This window comes from Anarrhichthys ocellatus, unplaced genomic scaffold (assembly GCF_004355925.1).
Source record: "Anarrhichthys ocellatus isolate YVR2014 unplaced genomic scaffold, GSC_Weel_1.0 scaffold1, whole genome shotgun sequence".
In the NCBI taxonomy this organism is placed as follows: Eukaryota; Metazoa; Chordata; class Actinopteri; order Perciformes; family Anarhichadidae; genus Anarrhichthys; species Anarrhichthys ocellatus.
In genome coordinates, this window is record NW_022280031.1 from 11806949 (window position 1) to 11831652 (window position 24704).

At 42.9% G+C, this 24704-nt stretch overlaps 2 protein-coding genes across 2 annotated transcripts; one reads left to right on the top strand and one right to left on the bottom strand.

Annotated features, from left to right (window-relative positions):
* Positions 1 to 790: 790 nt before the first annotated feature.
* On the top strand, positions 791 to 20609 carry rhobtb3 (Rho related BTB domain containing 3). The gene is made up of 13 exons (XM_031860115.1): positions 791 to 1415; positions 1759 to 1990; positions 2929 to 3121; positions 5348 to 5505; positions 5767 to 5875; positions 8231 to 8426; positions 8576 to 8772; positions 13514 to 13623; positions 14987 to 15092; positions 15918 to 16091; positions 17804 to 17970; positions 18296 to 18392; positions 19327 to 20609. Coding segments are annotated over exons 1-13 (1860 nt in total). The 5' UTR covers positions 791 to 1413; the 3' UTR covers positions 19446 to 20609.
* Positions 18417 to 23687, bottom strand: glrx (glutaredoxin (thioltransferase)). Its single transcript, XM_031859978.1, has 3 exons — positions 23394 to 23687; positions 22101 to 22233; positions 18417 to 19471 (listed from the first exon to the last, which is right to left on the bottom strand). Exons 1-2 carry the CDS (start codon positions 23598 to 23600, stop codon positions 22120 to 22122), a joined length of 321 nt encoding a protein of 106 aa, XP_031715838.1. The 5' UTR covers positions 23601 to 23687; the 3' UTR covers positions 18417 to 19471; positions 22101 to 22119.
* Positions 23688 to 24704: the final 1017 nt, after the last annotated feature.

Sequence of the window (24704 nt, forward strand, 5' to 3'; positions counted from 1 at the left end):
GTGATGCTTTGAATACAATCAAGAACTGCACAGGGGCCCTGGGTTACATGGAATGAGAGGAGTGAGCACTTCTGCGAAGTTACTACACATGAAATTTTAAAATATTATTAGGTGGTTAAATCGAGAGTCTTGATACAAAGCAGGTGCCGTTATGTGCAGATGGTCGTTTGCAATAGGTCAAGTTAGAGGGCTCCTTGTCAAGATAAAGAGCAGACTGTGAGGGCAAACTGCTTAGCAGGGCTCGTGCATCTTATTCCAGAGGGAGAGCACTGCACAGCATGCAAGCAGCATGGGATCACTGTGTTGCAGGGCATTCAAATCCAAGGCCTTCTAAATAGCTCTCGGGTTGGTTTTATGTCTTGCATTTTTAATCTTGATTATGAATGACAGCAGGCCCTGATAAAACCTTAGACTATTTTTCCTTTTTTAAATGCTCTGAAAGCCCCTGTAGCATGTCCAAGAGGGACTATAAGATCTCATTATCACCTATACCACTGACTGACTCCCACTGCAAAACATCCCTAAAGCCAGTTAGTTTATATTTTCTTGCTGCATTAGCAAACAATCTCCTAACACTTGCTCATTATATTCATGTGGTGGAGTTCAGTGTCTGTCTTTGTGAGTCATGGACAAGAGAACGGAAGTTATTGGCGCACACACCAGAGAATAAAGCTCTAGCTCTGTAATTGGTTAGAGGTGAAACCATAAGCTTTGGAATGACAATAAGGTGAAAAACTATGTTTGACTGACCAAAATTGTCATTTCCTGCTAGCCAGGGGAACGGGTGTTTGTGTGTGTTTGTTGGCGCGCGCTGCTTATACGCGTATGCCCGCGTGCGTGTTGCTGAGTCAGGCGCGACCATTCTCTGCTCAGTCCGTTGCTCTCTCTCACTCGCGCGCGCTCTCTCTCTCTCCCTCCAGTTGTTCTTTGCCACCGAGACTTTGTTTTATCCGCCGACGTCATTCATGTGGTCTGGCCGCCGAGGCGCGAGGCTGCCCTCTCCTCGTCGCTAATTGTGTTTCCTACCGACTGACAACTTGTTTTGTCTGTTAGCGCATTGGCTGCCCATGGGCGCAGCTGTACACACACACACACACACACACACGCGCGCACTCTCTGCTGCTCCGCCGGCTGGGCTGTCCGGTGCACCTCTGCGGTGGGTTCGGGACGGTATCGGGGTCTCCGCTTTTATGAATGAATAACGAGACGGGGAAATGCGAGTGACCGCGAAACTCCCCAGCAGCAGCCGTGCTCCCGGGGGGGGCAGCCACCGATGAGAGGGATTAACGACGGAGCGGAGCCGCGGCTCATTGCGGAAAAGCCGTGTCTGACTGCAGACTGGCGAGGAAAACGCACCGCGAGGGTAACGGGCTCCATAGCGTAGAGCAGCTGAACGAAACCGCGGTGACCACAATGTAAGTTGCTGTGAAGCTGCAACTCATTAGGCATATGAGCAGAGGGGGGGGGGGTTCCTGGTTGCATGCTTTTTTTTTTCCTGGTAGGCTACATTGCTTCATAGGCAATGCATCGCCGAGAATATCTCAAAGTGTCTGCTTTATTGGACCACAATCCCTCTCAGGTGTAGCCTATTAGGGCCTTGGCAAGGTTTTCTCAGACATTTTCAGTGTCATAATGGTGATGCACTGTCTCCGTGACAGACAAAAATGTGGACCAAAATGTGCCTCCTATCTACCTCAGCGCTATAGCCTTCAAATGATTGGTTCAAGTCACTCCAACCACGAGTTGTCTGGTTTACAGGTCCATCCAAATCGTGGCTCTGGGCAGCGAGTGCCCCGGAGGGGTCGGCTCCGGGGAGGAGATCATGGGCCAGGGGCAGCTCCAGGGAGGCCTGCTGTGGAGCTACCTGGGCCACGGAGCGCTGGTGGGACCCTGCGACCTGGAGAGCAGCATGCACAACCCGGCCTTCATGGAGTACACCTCGCGCGTGTTCGGAGACGTCACTGTAGTGGTTCGGGATTGCCCCAGCTGGGTAAGAGAGACATGGTGGTGTGTTTGTGTGTGCAGAACAGAATGAGAAAACAGACACCTGCATATGTTGATTACAGTGTGAATCTTTGCTTTGAATTATTTTTGATCATACATGTGTGCAACCCCTAATTTGCATATTGAAAAGGACCCTTAAGGAGTAATTTATGGTGTTGCTTTGACTCTAACCCCCTGGACCTTAAAGCTTGTGCGATAACAAATCTGACTTGTTTTTCACAGGAAGGTCAGGGCAGGACAAGAGGGCAAAAAACAAGACATAAAAATGAGGGGTAATTTTGCCAGCGCATTGTCATTGTGAAAGAATGTGTCACTTGACACTGGTATGCTGTTTACGTTCTCACTCTGCTTCTGTTTCTCATAAGACGAACAACATTTCAAATTCCAGAAAGCCTTTTGCCTTCCAGGGCTGATTGCAAGCTTTAAAAAAAAAAATGTCTCTAGTTTAAGGAGGATGCTATTTTAACATGCAATGCACACGAAAAAAAGAATAACGAAAGAACTTTCTTGTTCTTAATGGCATGTGAATGTGAAATGAAAGCACTGTTGTTATATAGCAGCACTCTATGCGCCTATTATAGGGCTGTCTAACTATGTCAGGGGCGGTGCGGCACAAAGTCTGTCAGTCTAATTCTATGGCTCTTTGTCCTTGTTTTTATTCAAATTGCTCAACGCTTTCTGAGGTGTTTTTTTTCTCCTGCCTAATGAGTTGAGTCAGTTCGGTTTAGAGTGAGCGGCTATAGCCTCACTCGGGTCCTTGGGGGTAAAGTCCCGAGCACCACACTGAGGTGTTTAAGGGGAGTCAGAGGGGAAGGATTACGGTTATCTAAGGTGAGGGTGACTGGTTGGGTGTTCAGACAATTCAGTATGTCATCTGACCTCCTGCTGTTTGTTTTTTTTGTCGTGCTGTTCTTGCCTTCCCAGGACTTGTTGGACAGCGATTGGGCAAGCGTACGGAAAGTTCTTGAGCAGGCTGACATCCTGGTCATTAAATATTCAGTCACAGACAAGCTGGCCTTCCAGCAGGTGAGGAACGGCTACGCCCCGAGACTCCGCCCGCTCCTGAGGCACTGGGGTGTGCCCGTCATCCTGGTCGCTGTTGGAGCGCGGCTGAACGGTGAGGATGCTTTTCTGTCCTGTGTGTTTTTTGATGGAGCCAGCCTGAGTTTTAGTTTTGCCTTCAACAACTGGCTCCCCAAACAGTTTGTCATTGTTGTGCGGGAACAATGGAGTTTGAGAGGCTGCAAATACAAAAATGTCTTATCTCTCAGCCATTGTGCTTGATATCCTGGTATTTTACAGATGATTTACTGCTGCCTCAGTTGTTGAGTTTGATTGCAGGACAATATTGCCTTCTTCTCGCCACTTTCCGAGCCTTGTGTGTCCTCTGGGGTGACCTCCCAGCAATGAGGAGGAGGATGCTCATGATTAGATCTCCTCTTGGCTGCCTTCATGGGGTCAGCTCACATGCTTGCCTGCTGGAAACTCACCAAAGCGAGACATCAAGTTTCATATTTTTTGGCCGTGCAAGCAGACAAGAAGCTCGCCCAGCACTTAAATATACATGAAAATCAAAAGTGCACCATACCAGTAGTTTGTTAGGTGTAGCATTACTGGAGGCTGCTTAACACATCAGGAATGTACACACATGCATCTGGTACCTCAGTGGGTCTGTATGTGTTTTTACACACACACACACACACACACACACACACACACACACACACACACTGACCCTTATTGAATCCAGATTCCGCAAAGACGCTCATCAAATGCACCAGGTTGTATTTTTAGCTACACACTTTGAGATCCTGTCAGAGCTCCGCTGCACAATGATCACAGTGTAAGTCAAGTCTTTGCCGGAGAGAGGGAGAGAGAGAGGGAGAGAGGGAGGGAGAGAGGGAGGGAGAGATGTAGACCAGAGCCTTTGTTTGTGTACTTGTTTTGCGGCTGCTGTGAGTATTTTCATGCTATCCCCTCATGATTGCAGAGAGCGACGGCTGTGCTCTGAGCGCTTCCTGCTGCTGCTCGACTTTAGACCACCTAAGGCACAGCTGTGGCAGAGAGTCGCTGCCGAACGTGCATTAACACAGCCATTAAACCAGAGCCGAACGCAGGAGCACAGACAGATTTATCCAAGGGCACGCACGCACACTAACATGCCACTGATATGCCAAGTCACCGCCTGTCAGCTGCTCGAACACACACTCATGCTTTCCATTCCACCTCTCTGTCATACACACACACACACACACACAGTCACTCTGTCCAGCTCCGTCCCTATGCCTTTAATTTCTTTTGTTAGCAGTATGATTTATGAAATGCCTCAGTGCTCAGCTGTATGTTGGGCTCATTCTCTCTTTTATATCTGGTCCTCTCCTCATTTGGCCGGTCTTTTTTTTTTTTTTTTTGTCCTTCAAGCTAATCCCTCCAAATTTTCTGTTGGATTCTGCCTCTTTGGTCCCCATGCACACATGTTACTGGTTGGTGGTACAGGCTGGTCCTAGTGCACATGCGCTTTGCTGAGCCAATGATCATCCATCTTTTCTGTTGTTGCAATATAATTCTTCAGCTTTTTCTTCAAGATGCGAAACAAATCCAAAACCAAAGATCCAATGACATGCCAGGAACCAACATTGCAAAACACTACAAAGCAGAAAACATCAATTGTTCACAAAATGGAAAAATAGACCACCTTTTAATATCCTCATTGGTTTACTACTGTGTAATTACGAAGAAGGGCCAGTCCACACCATCAAAGCCCATGTGGCTGTGGCATCTGGTTTTAATGTTCTGTTTTGCCAAATGTGTTTTCTATTTTAATTTTGTTTGTGAAATGTGAAACAAGGTATTTTGTTTTTTTCACTTAATCCTTTTAAGCACTGAAACATTTTAACAAAACAGGTTTTGAGTGTCATGTTTTGTATTTTACTGAATTCTTGTGATTTAGTACATTTTCTTGTTTGATGTATTTTAGACATTTTGCAGCATTTTTGTCTGTGTTGGAACACTAGATTGACTCTTAATCAGATCACAACCCCCTGAGTGATGGGTTGACACTGTACAGTATAATGCCGCACTGTAACTTGACAATGCCTGACCGGTGTCTATTACATTCAAACATCAATCTGTTGAATTTATTGAGAACTATCACTACAGTGTGCACATTTTTTTAATCTGACTTCTTCAAAACATGTTTTCATCCATGCCTGGCATGGGCATTGACATTACAGATCTAAATGTATTGGTTCTCAAATGCCCTCATTAACTATTTATCAGATTCAGTTATTTATACAGTTTGAATGAGTTCATCTTAGAACAGAGTTCTCTTCTCTGTGTTCAGATGAAGGCCCTCCATGCACGTGCCCACTGTGTGCGTCTGACTGGAGCAGCTGTGTGCCTCACAGTGAAGGTCTGCAGCTGTCCCGGGACCTGGGGGCCACCTACCTGGAGTTGCCCTCTCTCAACCACGTCTTTGTGGGGCGCTACTTTGGCAGCGTGGTAAGTGGTGTCTCCTCACACAGGTAGTGACCGAGCCGTAAAATATGAATTCTTAAACTTTTCATAATCTTCCCGTTTGTTAAAACTCAGTCGACTCTGCGTTTCAGATAGGTACAGCTCTTAGTAGAGGAGACAGGGACAGGTGGCTACGTCGGCCTTTTCAGGAAGTTGTTTCCAAAGCTAAGAATTGATGATGTAACAACACTATTTTGGTACCTTGCGTTTGTTTTGTACTAACGCATGCATTTCTGTGTTGTACAGCTGGAGTACTTCATGATTCAGTGTCTGAAACACAAAGCCAAAGAGAGGCCGGAGAAGAGGCGAGGAAATAAAGTGAACGATCTCCGTCCCCCTCACTTAGAACAACCAGGTCAGAGGATTACTATGGTATCTAAAAACTAATATTGCTTTTATTTAAAGTGGCATCTATTCACGTCTGGTCAGTTTTAACCCCTTTAAGCTATTTTACAAATTTAACTAATGGAAACTATTCTTTATATTTAGTAATACTTTGTGCTGTGTAGAGAACACTCAATCAGACTGACTGGATTGCTTCTTCTTCCAGCTTACATAGCCATAAAACAAGCTAAGCACAAAGGTTCTTATCCAGATCAATATTCTCTGTTCCAAACTGGAAATAAGAGGACAGACAAAGAGCTAGCTGGACTACTTTTATTCCATGACATTTGAATCAATTTCAGACTGAGCTCTTTTCAGCACCAAACACAACAACAACTGAGAGTTTAGTGCCTTGTTCTGAGGCAGTGATTTCAGTGGTAGATTACTTATTGACCGTTGTCTTTAACCAAATGTTCCCAATTCGTTTAGGTGTTTAGGCATCAATAATGCGTTTATTTTTTTTCGTCATGTGTTTTTAACTTGTGTGCATAGTACTGAAACTTCATGTTTTTATCTCGGCTTTGACAGATTTAGTTCAGGGCTGCAGGGCTACATTTGAAAATGTTTTTTTCTGTCTCGTGACAGAAACTTAGGATATTCAGTCAAACAAAACAGACACATTCTTACTGTATGTACCCTTCCTCTTTGAGGAACTGGCATCAGAGAATGTTTGAGAAACAGTCAATTGATTATCAAAGCGTTGCAAGTTAAGCATCAACTAATTGTTTAAACTTTAATTGAGTTTTTAATCTGCTTAAATTCAGAATTTCAAATGAATTTCAAAACAAGCCCCGTTGAACTTTTTGTCAAAAGGTTTTAGTTTGGAGCAGACTGTAGCTCTATTGTAGACTTAATCAAACTGCCTTTATTAAACCAATCAGATTCTGCAAACACAAAAGGCTAATTAAGAGAGGAGATAAATGACTATACTGGACACAACGATCAAAAGAAGCTGAAACTGAGACACAGTAAGGTTGATTATTTTCCAAAGCTTAAAAGAAACGAGCCACGCTGGAGTGCTTTTCCTTTCTCTTAATGTTCTACTTTTTTAGACTTTGGCACTTTCTTTCTCCTAATTGATCATCTGTCATTCCTGGTTGTGGTAATGTTTTATTTGAAATGACATCATTAGAACTAATTCTGGTTGAAGTTTACTACTTCTTCTTCTACTATTGCCATTTCAGCATTTTTTCCACACAGGTTATTTTTTTACAAAATACAGCACCTGAAAACATTTAACACAAACTATGTGTTACATATTGATCTGGCCACTTTGCTACTCAATCTAATGCAATGACTGACAACTGTAAGTCCAGCCAAAAACGCAGCAAGTGCTGGCAGAGGCATTGGTGCTTGTCCAAAGCTACTTAACTGTACTTATGGGGCAGCTTGCATTAAATATGACGTTCACTGATTCAAGAACAGCACAATTTTCACGGCCAAATCTGAGAGGTCATAAAAAAGAGGTCTACAGAGGAGCGGTATGTATGAAGCATGAATAGGAATATAATTGGACAATAATTTGTGGAGCCCCATCCCCCCACTTCCTTTGCTTCCCTGCTCACTGCTTTTTCACTTTTTATTAATCTGAATTCACGAATACATGGATCATAAAGGATGTTTTTTTTTCTCCCTTTTTTTATATTGACTGCAGTATTTTTTCAGTCTTTTTTTTGTTTTTTTTACTGTTACACTCAGTTCACTGAAAATCATTTATCTGTGACGTGGGGATTTTCCATAACTTCTTAAAATATGAACCTTATTTAAAGTTTCTAAATCATAACTAGTTAATGTCAACTTTCTGTGTCCCTCAAGATTTTAAAAAAGCAGGAACAAATCCATTGAGGAACAGACAGACATGACGATTTCTCCATTACTCCCATAGACCTAAATCCAGTGCAGCAGCCTCGGTCCGCATCTTTGCAGGTTTTTCATAAGCGCAAAGACAAACACATCTGGAAGCGTCTTTTCTAACTTAAGCGACAGGGCAGGGCACACCATGACATTAGTCTCTCCTTTAACTGTCTTTTTTTTACCAGAAGATCTCACTACACCATGGCCGTCACTCTCACTCTCTCCACATACCCGCATACACCCCATTTATCTCAGTTGTCAAAACTCACTGTCAAAAAGACACGGTAGATAAAAAAAAATATGAGTACACCAAACGTGTATATTACAAATCTTTTGAGGTGCTTTGAACAAAACGCATTTAGAGGATTTCTTACTTTTCACTTTTTAAAAATGCAGACAAGCAGAATTTCAGCAGTGCTTGTTCATTAACGCAACTCATCCTATCTATCTTCCCCCTCCTCCCTCCGTTCAGCACGTCTCCCCCCCATCCGAGTAGAGGAGTCCAGCTTCTCCCAGGACATGCAGTGGTTGTTGGAGCGTGGCGTGCAGTTCGCCGATGTGGCTTTCTATGCCGGGGACTCTGGGAAAGAGCTGGGCTGGGCGCATGCGGCTGTGCTGTGCGCTGTCAGTCCGTACTTCAGACAGCTGCTCCTGGGGCCCAAGAACAGGTAGGAGAGATATTAGCTCATTCACAGGACGGGGCTTAACAAGCTGTTCACCAGCTGAGCCTGTGGCCAGCGGGGAGCTCAGCGCCGTCTGCAAACTCCTCTTCTGTGTAACTGTGATGTTGTGCTGAATTTCATCTCTGGTTGGACAGGGAACGTCCCCAGTCGCGGTGTGTTTGCAGAGAGCGGGATGGAGGCCCTCCTTCGCTGCTCTCCACCTGGGACGGTGGGATTATTGATGACTTGCCACGAACAGAGGGGCACCTGACAGGACGCCTCTCCCGTCTGGTGGTGAAGGACCCCCTACTGTGTATGTGCTTGTGGGAGACTCTCATGTTCATTTATAGAGGTAAAAACCACCAGTCAAGCGCAGCACACTCTGATACAACTGAGTAAACCATAAATCTGATGTTTTGTTTCTTTTCCAGAAAATTCATTTCCAATTAGCCTTTTTATTACCCCACCACTTGTGTGATGTGGAATCTGGCACTGTGAAGCACTTTCACTGCCTGCTGGTGCAAAAGATACATGAATATGAACACACTGATGTTGAACAGCTGTAATGTTTACCATCTTAATTTAGCGGGTTAGCATGCCAACACTGCAAGGATGAAGTATTTTTATGGCAAACACAAGCTTATGATACTAAGTCGGTGTGGCAACGTTTTGTAGTCTAATCAAGTCTACCACTTGTTAGCAAAAGACTTTTTTTAAGACAGTTTAAATCTTCAAAATCCTCTAGAGGGGTACCTACTGACGTATTATATATATATAGTAAAAACCAAAGCAAAGTAAAAAACCCAAAAATATGACAACGCATAGTGTTAATCCGAAGTAATTAATGTTAATGCTGCCAATTTTTTTTTATATTATTAAAAGCTGCACCAACCTAAATCACAACACAGGAGAACAACCCGTAAGTTGTACAGAAAGTGCCAACTAGAAAGTGGAGATCAGAATACAAAACTGTCTCCACAACAGCAGCCAACATGCACTTTGCCCCGAGACATCTCTACTCAATCTGTTTACACTCATTACACTACTGCACATGAATTCTGGGAAATGATGTCTATTGCACTTAAAAAAAAAAACTACTTCCCTGCTTCAAAGTGCTACAAACTGCTCAATTTATTGAATTACATTCATCATTAATAACCTCGTTTTGGTGACACTTTTTTGCATGTTGCTAATGGCAATGGCTGGTGTTTCAGCCGTGGTGCTCCCTGTTTGCTGCCATATTAGACAGATTCTGCACATTACAACTGGAGTTTAAATACAGCTTACAGAGCTGGACTGACATTCACAGCATGGGAACTCCATTCCCCAAAAGCAGTTGCTCTTTTTCCAATGATTTAGATGTGATGATTAATGTCCCCCGGCAGCAGAAGGTAGTTTGCCTGCTATTGGATCTTATCCAATGTTCCATTATGGAGAGGAACAGAAATCAGTCAAATTGAAAGTGCTTGATAGTAAGCAACTGTAGTGTTTTAATCTAGTGCCTGATCATTCATCGCGTAGTACTGTGATCTCACACTGCTCTCTTGTTTGTCCCTTTATCTCCACCCAGCTCAGTTCTATTAAACATGGATCGGTACACGAGAGACATCTTTGCAGAAATTGAACTTCCATCATTTCGATGGCTGAGTTGTTGATAGAATCTGACTCGGTTACAATAGCCTCATATCGTGTAAAATTAACAGTATCTTATACAAACTTCACCTCAGAAAGATGCAGGCGTAAAACATGCAACCAAAACATTTTGCAAATTGTGACACTCGCCTCCAAAATGATCTCAGATCGCATATGAAGCCTAGTTAAACAGCCACGTGATATTCTCTGCAACATCAGTGCCGTAATGAAAACCTTCTCGGTCTGCGGCTCAGAGTCTGCAGTGCCGTGCTTGCCGCTTGTGCACGCCAGCGCTTCAACGCACACTGCATGTCGTGCAGGAGTCCTTATGGCAAAAAGCTGTGCTAACATCTGATTCATGGCCGCCTCGTAACATGCATGTGAGCAACACTGATGGTCTGGCACACTTGTACACCAGAGGCATGCACACACACCCACACACACACACACCCACACCCACACACATAAGCTGAGTGTGTATGTGTGCTGGTGAAGGGTGAGTGGAGAAGGGAAGAAGATTATAGGGATCGACTGAGTTTCTGTGAGTGACTGTATGAATAAGAACGGCAGCAGTTGAAAGACAGAGGGTGCAGTGTGTGTCTTCACAGACACACATTAAGTGCTTGTGTGGATTTTTTTTTTTCAAAAGATGGGAGGAATATGGGAAAGAAAGGAGTGGAAAATTGTGAGTAGGGTGTAAAACCAAGGTGAGAGAGGGGATGGAGTGTTTAAAGGAGCTGGTGGAGAGTGTTTGGGTGATGGGCACCAGAGCATACAGTTTATGTGTGTGTGTGTGGCTTGGAGAGAATAGCAGAAAGGGGGAAAATGTGTTCATGTGCAGAGCAGAATACGAATGTCACGTTTCCATAAAACACTGCAGGGAGACATTTGTTAAGTCTTGTGTGAAAAATGACTAATTTTAACCTTCAGAATAGTGGGTCTGATTGTATGTTTAAAGCAGCTGACCTCACATACAGTGTGTGTGTGTTTCCGTATTAGTGTATTGTCTTGATCTGATAAGGCATCAGACGTGAATATGTGCCTGCTTTGCACACTGAAATATTGGGAGTACAGTGAGCCAATGCTTGATGTTCATTTGCAGTAAATCCACAACGAGCCGTGCTTTGCATTCCTAGAGATAGGATGAACGTTTTCTTCTCGCAATTCAATTCCACTCTTTTGTCCGTTGTAGCTCATTTTAGTGGCTTAGCGGAACTAATTTCCATAACAATATCATGTTTCCGTAAACGCACAGCGTCACACTCGTGGTTCTTAATCCACGCTTGGGTTTTTTGTCACTCGAGTGTGTGTGGACAGTCACAGAGGCCGCGACTTTGTTTGTGTGACGCTAACACTGTGAGACTCTGTCTCCTTGCGTAGTGTGCTGCAGATTTATTGACTTTGTCACTTGGTTGCTATTCTGCGTGTGCATGTTTAGCACATGCATTATGTGTGCAACACAGATGAATCACTTTGTGTGCTTGTGGTCATCCTGGCCTCTTTTTAGGGTCAGACGTTAGACTACAGGCCAGTTGTTTTTGGACGACTTGGGAAAACGTAATTGAATTTCCCAGCAACTGATTTTAGCACAAAGTACACTGCTTTATGTCCTTGTTAGGGTTAAGATTTAGAATCAGCAATGTAGTATGAAATGTAATTTTGGAGGAGGTGAAGGAAAGCCTCCAGGAAATTAGTGCTAATCTGTACAACTTGTTCTGAAAAGTATCTTTTGTGTTTGTTTGTGTAGGTGGGTGAGACACCAGCACTCAAAACGTATCTGTCAGATTATGTAGAAATGATTTAAGCATGATTTTTGCTTTATGCATGTGTATTCCATTTTATCCATCTCCCAGTGTATCCAGTTGTGTTATTTGGTGTCTGGCTGCGTCGCATGTCGGCACGACGGCTCCTGAGCTAATCTCTCACCCTGCCTACGAGGTGTCTGTGCTTTGCATTGTTATTATCCGGCACAGCGTGTTGAGGTAATCCCTCTATCAACCCAAATACCGTCATTATGAACTAATGATGAGATAAATCCTGCCCAGTCCAGCTCCCTTCTTCCCTCAGCAGTCTGTTTATGTCCCAGTGAGGCAATTTGCGCCATCCCAATCAAGCTGCAGGGCTGTGCTGGCTTTATAAAGGAGTACACCAGTGAAGTGATTAAATGCAGCTGTGCAGGGTGAAGAGTTTTACTTTGTCTCATTGAGTATTTATATTTCACATCCTGTTTTATGGCAAATTACTGTCTATCACAACCTAAAGGTCTATTTTCCTATAAAATGCTGCTTTTTTTTGGCTGATCTAGGAAGTTAGCATTGCCATCGTTCCCTCGACAAAAAGCCAATGGGATTTTTCCATTTGATTATATAGCTCTGTGGTAAACACAAGTTTATGACACTTACATATTTTGCTCAGCAATATAATTGGAAGTACAAAAATGCTAACTCATTTCCGGGTTCATTCTTTGAACACTTTTATTTGTTTATTGTGTATCTATAGTTTTAAGCAATTCTAGCAGCGTTCATGGTCCCCAGAGCATGAATCCTACGGACTTTGGTGATCTCCTGACTTTACATTTGGCGCCACTGTGAGGTCCACAATAGGGTTTTTCGTGGAAATGTGGAATGTCTTAACAATTGCAACCACATGTATCATGTGATCCCTTACTTTTTTTTATTGCCATTATACATCATCAGGACAACATTTTAATTGTCTAATTGTTTATGACCAAATACCTGCACAACTAATGACATTCACACCAGCTTGGTTCAAATGTCAGCATGCCAACCCGCTACACTAAGATGCTGAACATGGTAAACATTATCTGCTACACATCAGCATTCAAGCACCGCAATGTTAGCATGTTAGCATGCTGGCGATAGCATTTAGCTTAAAGCACCAGCGCTAGCATAGCTGTAGACTCTGGTTTAAACACAGTTACTTTGTATTTTGGTCCTTATTTTTAATGTGAATGGATGAGATGAAGTGAAATGCAGACTCTCCGTCTATAAGCCAAACTATTTAATTGTGACTTTACCTGTAATTTAAATTTAAATATGTTTATGCTATATTTGTTTAACATATATATTGATATATTTCATTTGTATAGATTGGCCTTATTATCCATTAATTTACTGGACTATAGATGGAGCTATACAAAATGTAATTATACTAAGGCAGATTTATTATGGCCACTGGTGTGTTTTTTGAAGGCATTGGGTCACTACTTCTGACATTTGTGTAATCTGGACAGGGTGTCCCACCCATAACCACCGTGGGTTATATAAGCGGACACATTTTTAGAACACGCCAACTTTGTCAAAAACAGGCCCTGAGGGTTCAGTGTGTAAGGTACGTGGGTGTTTCAGAACACAGTGCCATCTTAAAAAGAGTTTGCCTGTGTATTTCTGTAAACTGTACTATTGTGGGTCCAGAGAATCTGTGTTTGTGGATGTTTTTAGGAGCGTGGGAGTGGGATCACCTTCAGGAGGCCCTGGAAGAGAAGCTGAAGAACTCACTAGCTGTGGCTGAGCTTATGGAGCGCATACGATCCCTCATCGGCAAAGAAAAGGTGAGGTCTTTCATGTTTAAAATGGCTCTTACACACACACAGACACTTCCTAAAAATCACATAATCTTGTTTTAAGACTGGAATATTTTATGGTGTGAATGCTACAACAGCCCTCCCCACCAATAGAGGTTAAATATCTATAATGTGTCAAATCTACTCTTTGAAGGTATGAACACATGTTGTTGTAGTTGCAGACTAACAGTAGCTTAATTAGCAAGACCTCGTTTAAAAACAGCGCAGTAATAATCTGGCTCTAATTAGCATATTTACTGCCCGTATCCTCTCCCAGATACTTTGGGAATTAGGACGAGACAAACAAGATATGCTCTTAAAGGAGCCAAAGCACAACACGATATCTGTAAGGAGCCATGAAATCCAACATTTCCTTAAACACCGCAGTGTCACATCTGTAAAGTATTGTGTCCATCTGAAAAAACTTAAGGTGGCTTTGTGTAATAGGCGGCAGACTTTAACATTTAGAGAGAGATCAGGAGACATGACATGGCTGCGTCTGACAAGCCTTTGGCACCACCATGCATAGCCCACCAACCCATCTGGATAGAACTAGGTCTGCTACCTGAGGCGGTGTAGAGGCGCGCTGACACACCGAGAGACGGCTGGGCCACTTTAACGCGATGAGACACCCTAATGTCCTGTCGTGATTTGATCCCGTCCTCTGCAAACACCTTCGGGTCCTCTCACTCTGCCAGACCGGCTGAAATCTTCCATCGGGCTTTCCATAAGCTTTGCATTGATTTACAGAATCAAAGGGGCTTGATTCTGTAGCTGCCTCTGCTGAAGCCTCCGTGTGTTTGCTGAGCACTCCCTCTGCAGCAGAACAGTGAGAGAATATGAAGTCCTTTGTGCTTCGGTTGACTGAGAAAGGTCACTCAACGGTAATGGGATGCTTTGACGACATTCATTTGAGGAGGTAACGCGACTGCGTTTGCACATACACTGCAAAAACCAACTGACAGCCGTTGTCATACTACTGATTTTACCTGCTGTGCACTGTAGTACACTGGATACACATATGTCACATGATGCATCCTTTGAATGCTCGAAATGACCAGGAATGTGTAGATTAATAGACGGTTTGGACGAGCGTGTGGTTCCTAGTCTGCTTTCGGTGTTAGCCAGTTCCGTCATGTCGTTCTTGGCATTGCAGTTGAAGCGTGTTTGGGGAGCGCTGTGCACGACTGGCAGAGAGGTCATTTGTATTCCACGGCGGAGGTGAGATAGACGTACAGAATGGCAATTGTGCTGGTAACTAGTACCTGACATCCAGCAGAGGAATGTTAACTCTCTCTGTATGTTTCTTTTGGCTTCTTCTTCTTCTGTGTGTGTGTGTGTGTGTGCGTAGGGTACCAGGGACACGCCGAGTGCCCGGGCAGCTCAGCTCGGCCCCCAGACTCTAGTCAACCTCTTCAATTCTCCTCTTTACTCCGATGTCATCTTCATGGTGCAAGGTGGGTCAATGCTTATCTGTTCCACACACACACACACACACTCACACACACACTCACATTTACAAATGCATGCACCGTCACACAGCAGAGGAAGGTCACATTTAATTAGCAGTGATTGAATTATGATCTCACTCCCGGCCTGGGTATCCATTCGCAGGCAAAATAAGATAAAGTGTTCCGAGGGACGGGCTGCCTTCCGGGCCGGCCGGGTTTCATCTCACCAGAAGCTTGTGCAAGCTCAAACTGAGAAATCTGGAAATAATGCCCTAAAGCATATCCTAATCAATATTTATCTCATAAAAAGAACAGTGATCTTTTTTTGGTCCTTGCACCTCTGAGCTGTTTATAAATATAGACGTAATGAATATTTTGGTGCATTTCTGTTCAGTTTTTTTTCCACTTATGTGCTGAGTGTAGTGAGAGCAGTCAATGGCTGTTAATTGCACTTCATGACAGCGATTATGTCAGGACTTGTGCCCAGGCTTTTCATGTCATTTGTGTCCCGGTGTTTTAAATGGCACATTATGACTGATCATCACTTTTAACAAGTCAAATTGAATTAGATTTGGCCTCTACACGTCTGTGATGAGAAAAAAAACCTTCCACCTTTTGAAAATTATTCAAAATGTGTTTGTGATCATCTCCAAACGTTTTTACATCAGAGATGCATTCTGTTACTATCAGTCAACATTCAATACATTAATCATGAGTCGTTTATACTTTCAGGTCTTTCACTTCACAGCTCTTTGGGACTTTCCTAGACGCTACTCTGAAATTCTAAACCCAGCTGTTAATTTTTCATGTGTGTGTCTGTGTGTGTTTAAGGGAGTGTATTGCCAGCCCACCGAGCAGTGCTGGTGGCACGCTGTGATGTCATGGCGGCCATGTTCAGTGGGAAATATGCAGAGGCCCGGAGCAGAGTGGTGCCTATCCACGGAGTCTCCTCAGATACCTTCCTGTCTTTCCTGGAGTACCTCTACACTGACTCCTGCTGTCCTGGTGAGTTTACTGCACACAAACCCAGACGTGTACTCAAGTACACCGCTGTGACGACTACAATTTTACTATAACATTAAAGCTGTTTTAGGTGCCTAAAAAATGGCACATAAAACTGCAAACACATCGTCAACTGGAGCTAAATATAGTAAGAAGCTGGCCCTCCCCTCCTCTTTATCTTGAGCACTAATTAAACCCGGTAGCAGATTTTGTATGGCGTGAGACCGTGTGTTGCAGAAGGACAATGGACCTTTGACGTCATTTTATTGTGCTACAGGAATATGCACCATTACAGAACACTTGAGGAGGTGCAGTGGTGTTTTCCTCTTGGCGTCGCTCACTGAGCGCAGCCCAAAACAAAAGCGCAGATGACAAGTCCCATCAACCATCTGTGACTGCGACATGCTGCCAGTGTCAGTCTCGGGTGGCTGGCGGAGAACAGCACTGGGCTTAAAATTCAATTAGATTTAGTGATGACAACATCAAGCCGTGGCATCACAGCTTCGTCTGCTTTTGATGGCGCAAACTCACAGCCCCAAACGTGTTGTTGTTGTTGTTGTTTTCCTCTGTCACTATCTGTCACATTGTGCGCTGCATTTTCAAAGGGATTAGTGCTGATCATTCTCTCTGGTGGTGGCGATGACGGTACATTTTTTTCAGTGTTCCTACAACCTTAAAGTTACAATAATAATTATTTTTATTCTACTTCTGAATCAAATGACTATGTATTATGAAAACTCAGCTGATTTCATTGAAAATCAACACTCGTTTCTTTAGTCAGACAAACCAACTAATGTTCATGTTGCATTGTGTCTGCTAACTATTTAACAGGTTCGCCAGGTTCGTGTGTTTTCATGAAATCCATCACAACTCACAAGTCAAGCCTCCCAACTACAGATGATTACTGCTTCAGAAAGCAAAAACAAATCAAGATTTTACAGTCCTAAATGAATAGATAGAGCCATGAACTTACTTACTGTAAACATACAGAGTTAATGACAACACTGTCTGTTGTCATCTTCCCTTTCAGTATTGTTACACAACGAAGCTGCTGAATAGACAATGTAAAGACTCAGAATAATCTGTCCTGAATAACCAGCTACTGAGAGCCGACAATCCCCTTATTTTGTGGCATGAGATGTTTTGGTAAAAGAAAATCATGAAGAAACTCTAAAACCAAACACTTAAGATCGGTCTTAGGTACATGGAGGGTAAGCAAGCTTTCTCCAGAGATACAGCTTCAGGTTGAGTCATGGGAACAGCAAATTAAAGCCATGAAGCAGCTCCCAGAGGCTGCAGCCGCTGCACTGCTGTTATGTAAGAGCTCAGCACTCAAGGGCAAAACAAGGTAACTCCAGCAGTGGCCACGAAAAACTAAGGTTGTGAAATCAAAGGAGGGTCGCTATCAGAGTATTTCACTCATGTACATATTGTATACTGTACATACTGTATGATGGTGGAAATAGACACACACACAATCCTTTTATGATGATTATAGTTGTTAAAAGCTTCCTGTGGTAATCCTGATGTTGCTCTGTTCAAAATATATTTGGACCACTAATCATAACAACACTTTATTTACAGAAGCCTCTGAAATACTTTGGAGGCCTACCGGCTTAAAAATATTGCAACCACTGCAGTAATCTACATGACGTCATAACGATACATGCATACAGTAATTCTTAGTGTGTGTGTGCGTGTGTTTGTGTGTCCAGCCAGTGTGCTGCAGGCCATGGCCGTGCTGGTCTGTGCGGAGATGTACCAGGTGAAGCGTCTGCAGCATCTGTGTGAAGTGTGCGTGTGCGCTTACCTTCAGAGCATGCCCAGTAGAGAGCTCTCGTCCACGGGCATCAGCGTGATTCGACTGCTCCGCCGAGCAAAGGTCAGTGCTACTTCTGAGCATATAAGGGAGATGAATTGAGAGAATAAACACACCTGCAGGAGATGGCACGTCTGTGTAAATGAATTACTATTTCATTACAATAGGACATTTTCTTCAGCTTCCAAAATGCAAATGATGCCGACAGAGGAATTCTTCCTGTTTGCCAAAAAAATTGCTCAATGTAATTTTTTTCAGTGGCTTAATCTTTTACTTACAGTAGCCGTAGGCCTCCATCCGCTCCAGATATTCACGGTTATGTGAGAATGCATTAACTCTCAAGAGAATCGTTATTTAACATAATGTGTATGTTTGAATTGATTCTCAGTGCCACAATGCAGAGCAGCTGTATATCTGGCTCCTCCACTTCATCGCCAACAACTACCTGATCTTTAGTCACAAACCTGACTTCCTGGAGCTCTCAGGTTAGTGTTTTTTTTTTTTTTTCCTCTTTCTTTAAACGCGTATCAACAAATTCAAATAAGCCTTGTAAGTGATGGCTGTGCAAACTAAAATTGCTGCAGAGTGAAAATGAAACTGCTGATTTCAACAGTATGGAAGGCGTCAGATTTCTTTTTTGAAAATGATCAAGTCAGAATGCCTGCAGGCTTGTGAGGATCTGTTCTGCTTCTCCCCAAAATAAATGTAGATTAGGTTCTCTGTCTCAGATAAGGGCTGCCAAAGGTAGGCTGGTTCTCATTTTTTCACTAAATGGCCAACCAGTTAGTAAAATATGAGGTGTAATGAAGGTGTCCATCAATCACTTAATACAATTGAAACAATAGTAACCATGTTGTCACCTTTTGGAGAATAGAAAGTAAGTTTATCACTTTCTATTTCTGGAGGTTTGACAACAACATGGTTTTAGACACTTGTGAAAACCTCTGCACTTTATGCTATACTGCCATATAGCACAATATGTCATGTATTACACTGGATGTAATACATCCTTGTAGTATTCTTAATACCAGTTAATACTGTTATTATAGTCACATGCATTCGGCACGCAGTTAAAGATTAACAGCTACATTGCTCCGTTTAGTCGCAGTTTCACATTTTATTGACATCATTAGTCATACACACAAGTTTAAGGTCATTGGACGGGTACTTAAGGGCACAAGAGAAGTCAAAGGGAGAATAAGGCCACAGCACATGATGGATAGCCGTTGGTCCTCTGTTGCTTGTTGGTGTAAACAAAGTCTTATCAGACTATTCGGCCTCGTTGGCTGTGTTCTCGGCAACAATGCAAGCAGTTAAAAGTGTATGTCTTTGTATGAGTGTGTGTGTGTGTGTGTGCCAGGCACAGTAATTATAGTTGTGTTTACGGTAGATTACAGTTTATATGTTCCTGTGTTCCAGAGGAGGAGCGCGAGCAGGTGGAGAGGCTACGCTGGCCGTCCAGAGGATACCTGCAGGAGCTCAGCGAGTACCAGCAGCGGCGACGCAAGTTGCGCAAGTCCCGCTGCATAGTCATGTGACCCCCCCCACCCGGATGCCTGGAGACCTGTGCAAAACAGTGAGGAGAGCAGAGGAAGGGAGAAAATAAAGAGTGAGACGAGTCATCGACACATGGAGAAACAGACAGAATAAAGTGTTTCCTGTGCTGGATGAAGGGCCGACTCTGAGGGACACCGAGAGGTCACGAGACTCCTCAACCAAAAGGACAACGTTGTGCAGTGACACACACCGCTGAGACACGCCTCTCTTCCCCCGGAGGAATGACTGTGCATCCTTTTGTGTAATGACTATTCAACACGGGCCATACTAAACGACTGATCCTTGAAACCCAATATGAATTTAAAAACGACCAGCTGGCCCACGGTGAACGATTATCTTTCTACTGCAAAATGGTGAATATCTACTTTGAACAGTGACACAAAATGGCTCCAAAACAGACTGGGATCGTTGATGTGACTTTGTTTGAAAAGGCAGAAAGGAAACTGCTCCTGCTCTCCTGCTCTTTAGAATGTCTGTATCTTCTGCACACTGGACTTATCAGTCTTAAATTAAAACCCTGGCCCATGATGCATCTGTGACCTCTTGGATCTAGAAATTGTGGACGTGATCACATGCAGCATTGCTTAAGCTGAAATAAGTCTTGAGCCTCTAACTTCTTTGCGGCTCTATCGGTATTTCAGGAGAAGTGGTAATGCTGCAGGTGGAACGTTCACGACCGCTTTCTTCTGTCTGTTTAAAAACTAATGTTCAGCAGACGAGCAGGACCAAATTCAATACAATTATTGTATTAACATTCTTTCAGATATATGATGCGAGATGAAATACATTCTGGGCGTCGGCTGTGTCAAAAAATGACTTGAAATGAAATCTTCAAATTAAACTACACATCGCCTGTATGAAAAATCAAGTACACCAAATCCAGAACAATAATCAGTGTTTTTTTAAATTTAATTTAAAGCCTGGACTTTTACACCACTTCCTTTGCAGGTTTATATGACATCACGTTGAAACTATTCCGTATCTCTTTGCAATAACACATGCTAATGGTCTGTCTCTGTCTGTCACATGAAATGGCAAAAGCCTCCGGTAGCATTTATGTGGACAGAAGTGGTATAAAGATTTAGGAGAAACAACCATATCATGAACATAAGTTGGTACAATAAAAACCACAATGCCTCTGGGTGGATATACAATATTTATTTATCCTATTTTTTTAATTTCAGAGGTTGTTTTTAATCATAACGAGATTATGATTTATTGGTGCTGCAATTATTTTTGTAAACTATACTGTATGTGGACATGATTATACTTTTTTTTTTTTTTTTACATTTGGATTAGAGACTACTGGGTCACACTATTTTACAGTCTACTGTTTCACTGATATTTACTTCAAAAAGGTGCATGATTAAAAAACAGTCTACAAAATGAAAGCAAAAAAGATCAATAGTGATATTTTGCAGCTATTTTTTATTTAGTGGATCAGTACCTGTCATTAACAGTCGACAAACAGTACGTAATTGTATTTGTATGCTGTTCTTGCAGTACTTAAACAGAGGAGTAGCAGCAGGCTGTGTATATAGTACAGGAAAGCTACCACTGAGATTTTGACAGTGTATAGGTGATATCAGTCAGTACCTTTTAAACCACCTGGTGTATTATTAACCTGCTGCTGCTGCACCACAGCAATCAGTGTGTGTCTACTAGGAAATCCTCAGATAACTCCCAGTCTACTCTTAAAAAGAAAAAGACTAAATAACAGTTGAAAGAGTGGACTGTAAAACTAAGTGTACTCCAGTGCTGCATCCACACCCAGTGTGTGGAGACACACACGTGGCTCCACCGGGCCAGTGTTGTACAGAGTGTAGATAACATGACGTCTGACTTTAAATAAAGACATGTTTTAGAATGAACGAACCACAGACTGGATGAATGTCTGCGCTCTGCTGTGTTTCAACACAACCGCTTCAGTGCTCCATGGCAAAGATTCTCCAAACTCTACTGGAGAGAGAAACAACGGTATTCCCTCATTTGGAGGTTTCATGATGCTGGTGGAGAGCATTGTCCAGAACTACAGGATCCGCCTTAAAATCTGTGTCAGAACAGGCGAGTCTTTCATTCTTAACGTAGCTAGCTGGACCATGTCAGATCATAAGCTTGTTGGCCTTTGCCTTTGGGTCAGGCCATTATCAGGCTGATATCTGAAGGCGGTTATAACACCATTTCAAGATCTTGTATAGTTTTTAACTTGGGTTGAGATCTGGTGTGAAGGTCATCACATGTGATTACCATTGATTTTCATACTCATCAAACCATGTAGTGGAAACATCTGCATTCATTATGTTTCATTTATACCCGTATGTACATTTCCTTAAGGCCCGGATGAAGCGTTGGCCTGTGGCAGATTTCACTCATGTCTTAACCACCGAGCAATTACTCCTAATCTCTTTGAGCACCACCTCGGGCATCTTATTTTCTTTTAATGTATTTATTTATACACTAATTAGAGCTTGCCGTTACTAATGTATGCACTTAATGACTTGCTTCGGGTCTTCTGAGGGAGTACACCCACCTCCTTTTTCTTGCCTGCTACTACAAAGGGCCTCCCTATTACCACAGCCACACACGCCGTCTTTCACGTTGCACGAGCTGGTGAGTGTGTGCAGGTGTCCCGTTACCTGGAAGGTCTGCAGCCGGTCATTGCAGGGCTCCAATAGACTGCAGCATGCTCTCCAGTTTGCCACTCTTGTGAAGCGCCTCCACGTCACTGCCGCCTCCAACACACTCCTCACCGATGAACACCCTCGGGACCTACATTCAAATCAACACAAGAGAAGCAAGGGGCGCAACTGGTTATTCAGTGTTGTGCATGGAGTTGGACAGCATGGCGATGTATACCACCAGATGTCGTCTACCAACAGAGATGCTGCCATGACACCGTGGTATCCACCCCATCACCATCTGGTACAAGGCCAATGTGGGCAATGACAAACAATAATTGGCAACTATTTTGACGGTTGTTTTAAAAGGAAAATGTCAATTTTCTTTTATGTCTATATCTATCTGAGTTGGAGATATATATTGTGAAAATAGCGTGCAGTTCTTTCTGATGTTATGTATAACTGATGCTATGAATCATGCTGAAGAGGGAGCACGAGCCGCCAATAAGCCGCAGCGTACGCACGAGAGAGAGAGAGAGAGATCCAGCGGGCCTTAAGGGCTGGTAGAGCCGGCATATTTTCACATTTTACTCGGTGATTTAAAAGATTTATTTCGACCAAACCAGAGTTGCTGATAGTTGGAACAGTGGAAAGACTAACCAAAACGTGTTCGGGGAGTTCTATTTTGTATCTGTGCAGTTTGAATGGAGTATGAGTTAATAAGCTAGGCTAATTAGCCCGTTTTAGTTCGGTGTAAACTTGAATTCAGAAGGTGGACGGTTGTATTTCTCTGTTTCGGTGTTAGAATATGTCCGTTATTAACAGTTTGTGTGTTTACTTTCTTTATGTATTAGTCTACAAGAGATGTGCTTCATGTTCACTACTCATTTTGTTCATAGGTTAATTCTTTCATCAATCCTAAATGTAACTGTCTGACTTGGTTTTGCTACAGAAGAAGAGTCGGTAAGTGAGGTAAGTGGGTTTCTGTGTGCGTAGTTCCTGCTGCTGACTCACTATTGATTTCACCATGCCGAGTCATTTATGGATTATACGAGGAACCGTAGCAAAATGACTGAACAACAACTGGCAAATGTTTACATCAAACATTACAAACCATACATCCGGTTGTTTACAGAACCAGTATATATCGCCTGTGGTTAAATTACTCTCACTTTTTTTATTCCACAAAGTTGGCCTACACATAGTTGTACATCTACAGTCCTATGTTGTAGATTAACACGTGTGTTTTCAGGCTGTTTAAAACGACACTAGCGTTGTTTACACTATGACAAAGACAGCGTCTGTGTTTACCGTGCGGGCTCCGGTGAGTTCCAGGAAGTACTCCTGCATGTTGCTCATGTCGCCGCGTTTACTTATATCTACACTCTCCAAATGTCCCGGCTTGAATTTGTACTTTGACAAAACCTCTTCGGCCGTAATGCAGTACGGACACGTGGGCTTAATGAACAGCACCACTTTATCTCCCTTGATTTTGGTTTGCACAAACTGCTGCGCCATTTTAAGTCGTCCGATGAAGTGTTTACAAGATGAGAAAGAAGGTAGCAATGGAGAACAAAGATGATCTCTCGCTCTCTCAAGATGACGTAAGAGGCAGCCACCCCTTCTTCTTAAAGGGATACTTTACTCGTGCATGCGCATGTAAGCGCGTGCACAAGCTAGGGATTTCCAGAGATAATTTATAATTGGATAATGACTTAAGTTATAAGTGATACACTACTTACTACCACTAACGATCAGGACGATCTCTTTATTTCTGTGTTCAGATGTGGCTCAACTAAACCTGCTTGTTTGTATTTTGGAGAACAGTACTGCAGGTGAACCAAGCGACTACCTAACTAATGTACGTTTTACCAGTCACAACGGTTAATAACTGTAAAATGTGAGTGATAATGAACCAGAGTAATATTCTGCAGCATACAGTAGTTGGCCCAAAGGTTCATAGGCTACTGGTGGAGCTAAATATTTATGTAATTCCATTTCTAAATGCGATGTCAGTGTGTGACAGTTTTACATCTTTCAACACTGAATACATGAACTACTTGGGGGACACTAAATTAACTGACACTTCCTGATTTGGATAAATCATAACTATGTCATAGATCAATAGCAGGCGGTGCTTCTGATCTATTCTAAGTATCTTTGGTTTTTACATAACTATTTAAAATGATGAAAATGTAACCACAAAGACCATACAGAAGACATTTTCCAGGTAAAACGAAATTGATTTTTATTGAAATGTCTTGTACATTTTCAGCTAGGCAGGATCAGATTTCACCCAAAATTCACTTGATTTTTAGGTTGTTTCCTCATACCTAAACGCTGCCGGGGCGTTTTTCAACTTCGTCGCTTCCTCTAAGACTCTCGATCAAACCTCTTCCCTCCTTCCTCCCACCACAGTGATTCAAATAAATCACGTTCATCAGACCCAATTTAAGTAAAATTGCCGTTGACAAAGACAGAAGTGTTTGGAAGGCTGAGAAGAGGACACACTTGATGGCGAACACTTTAAGGCTGCATGTACAGCCCTAGCCTCCATCATTCATTTAGCTGGATCTGCCAGTGTTGACTGCTAATTCTGGGAGATGACCTTTGCAAGAGGGG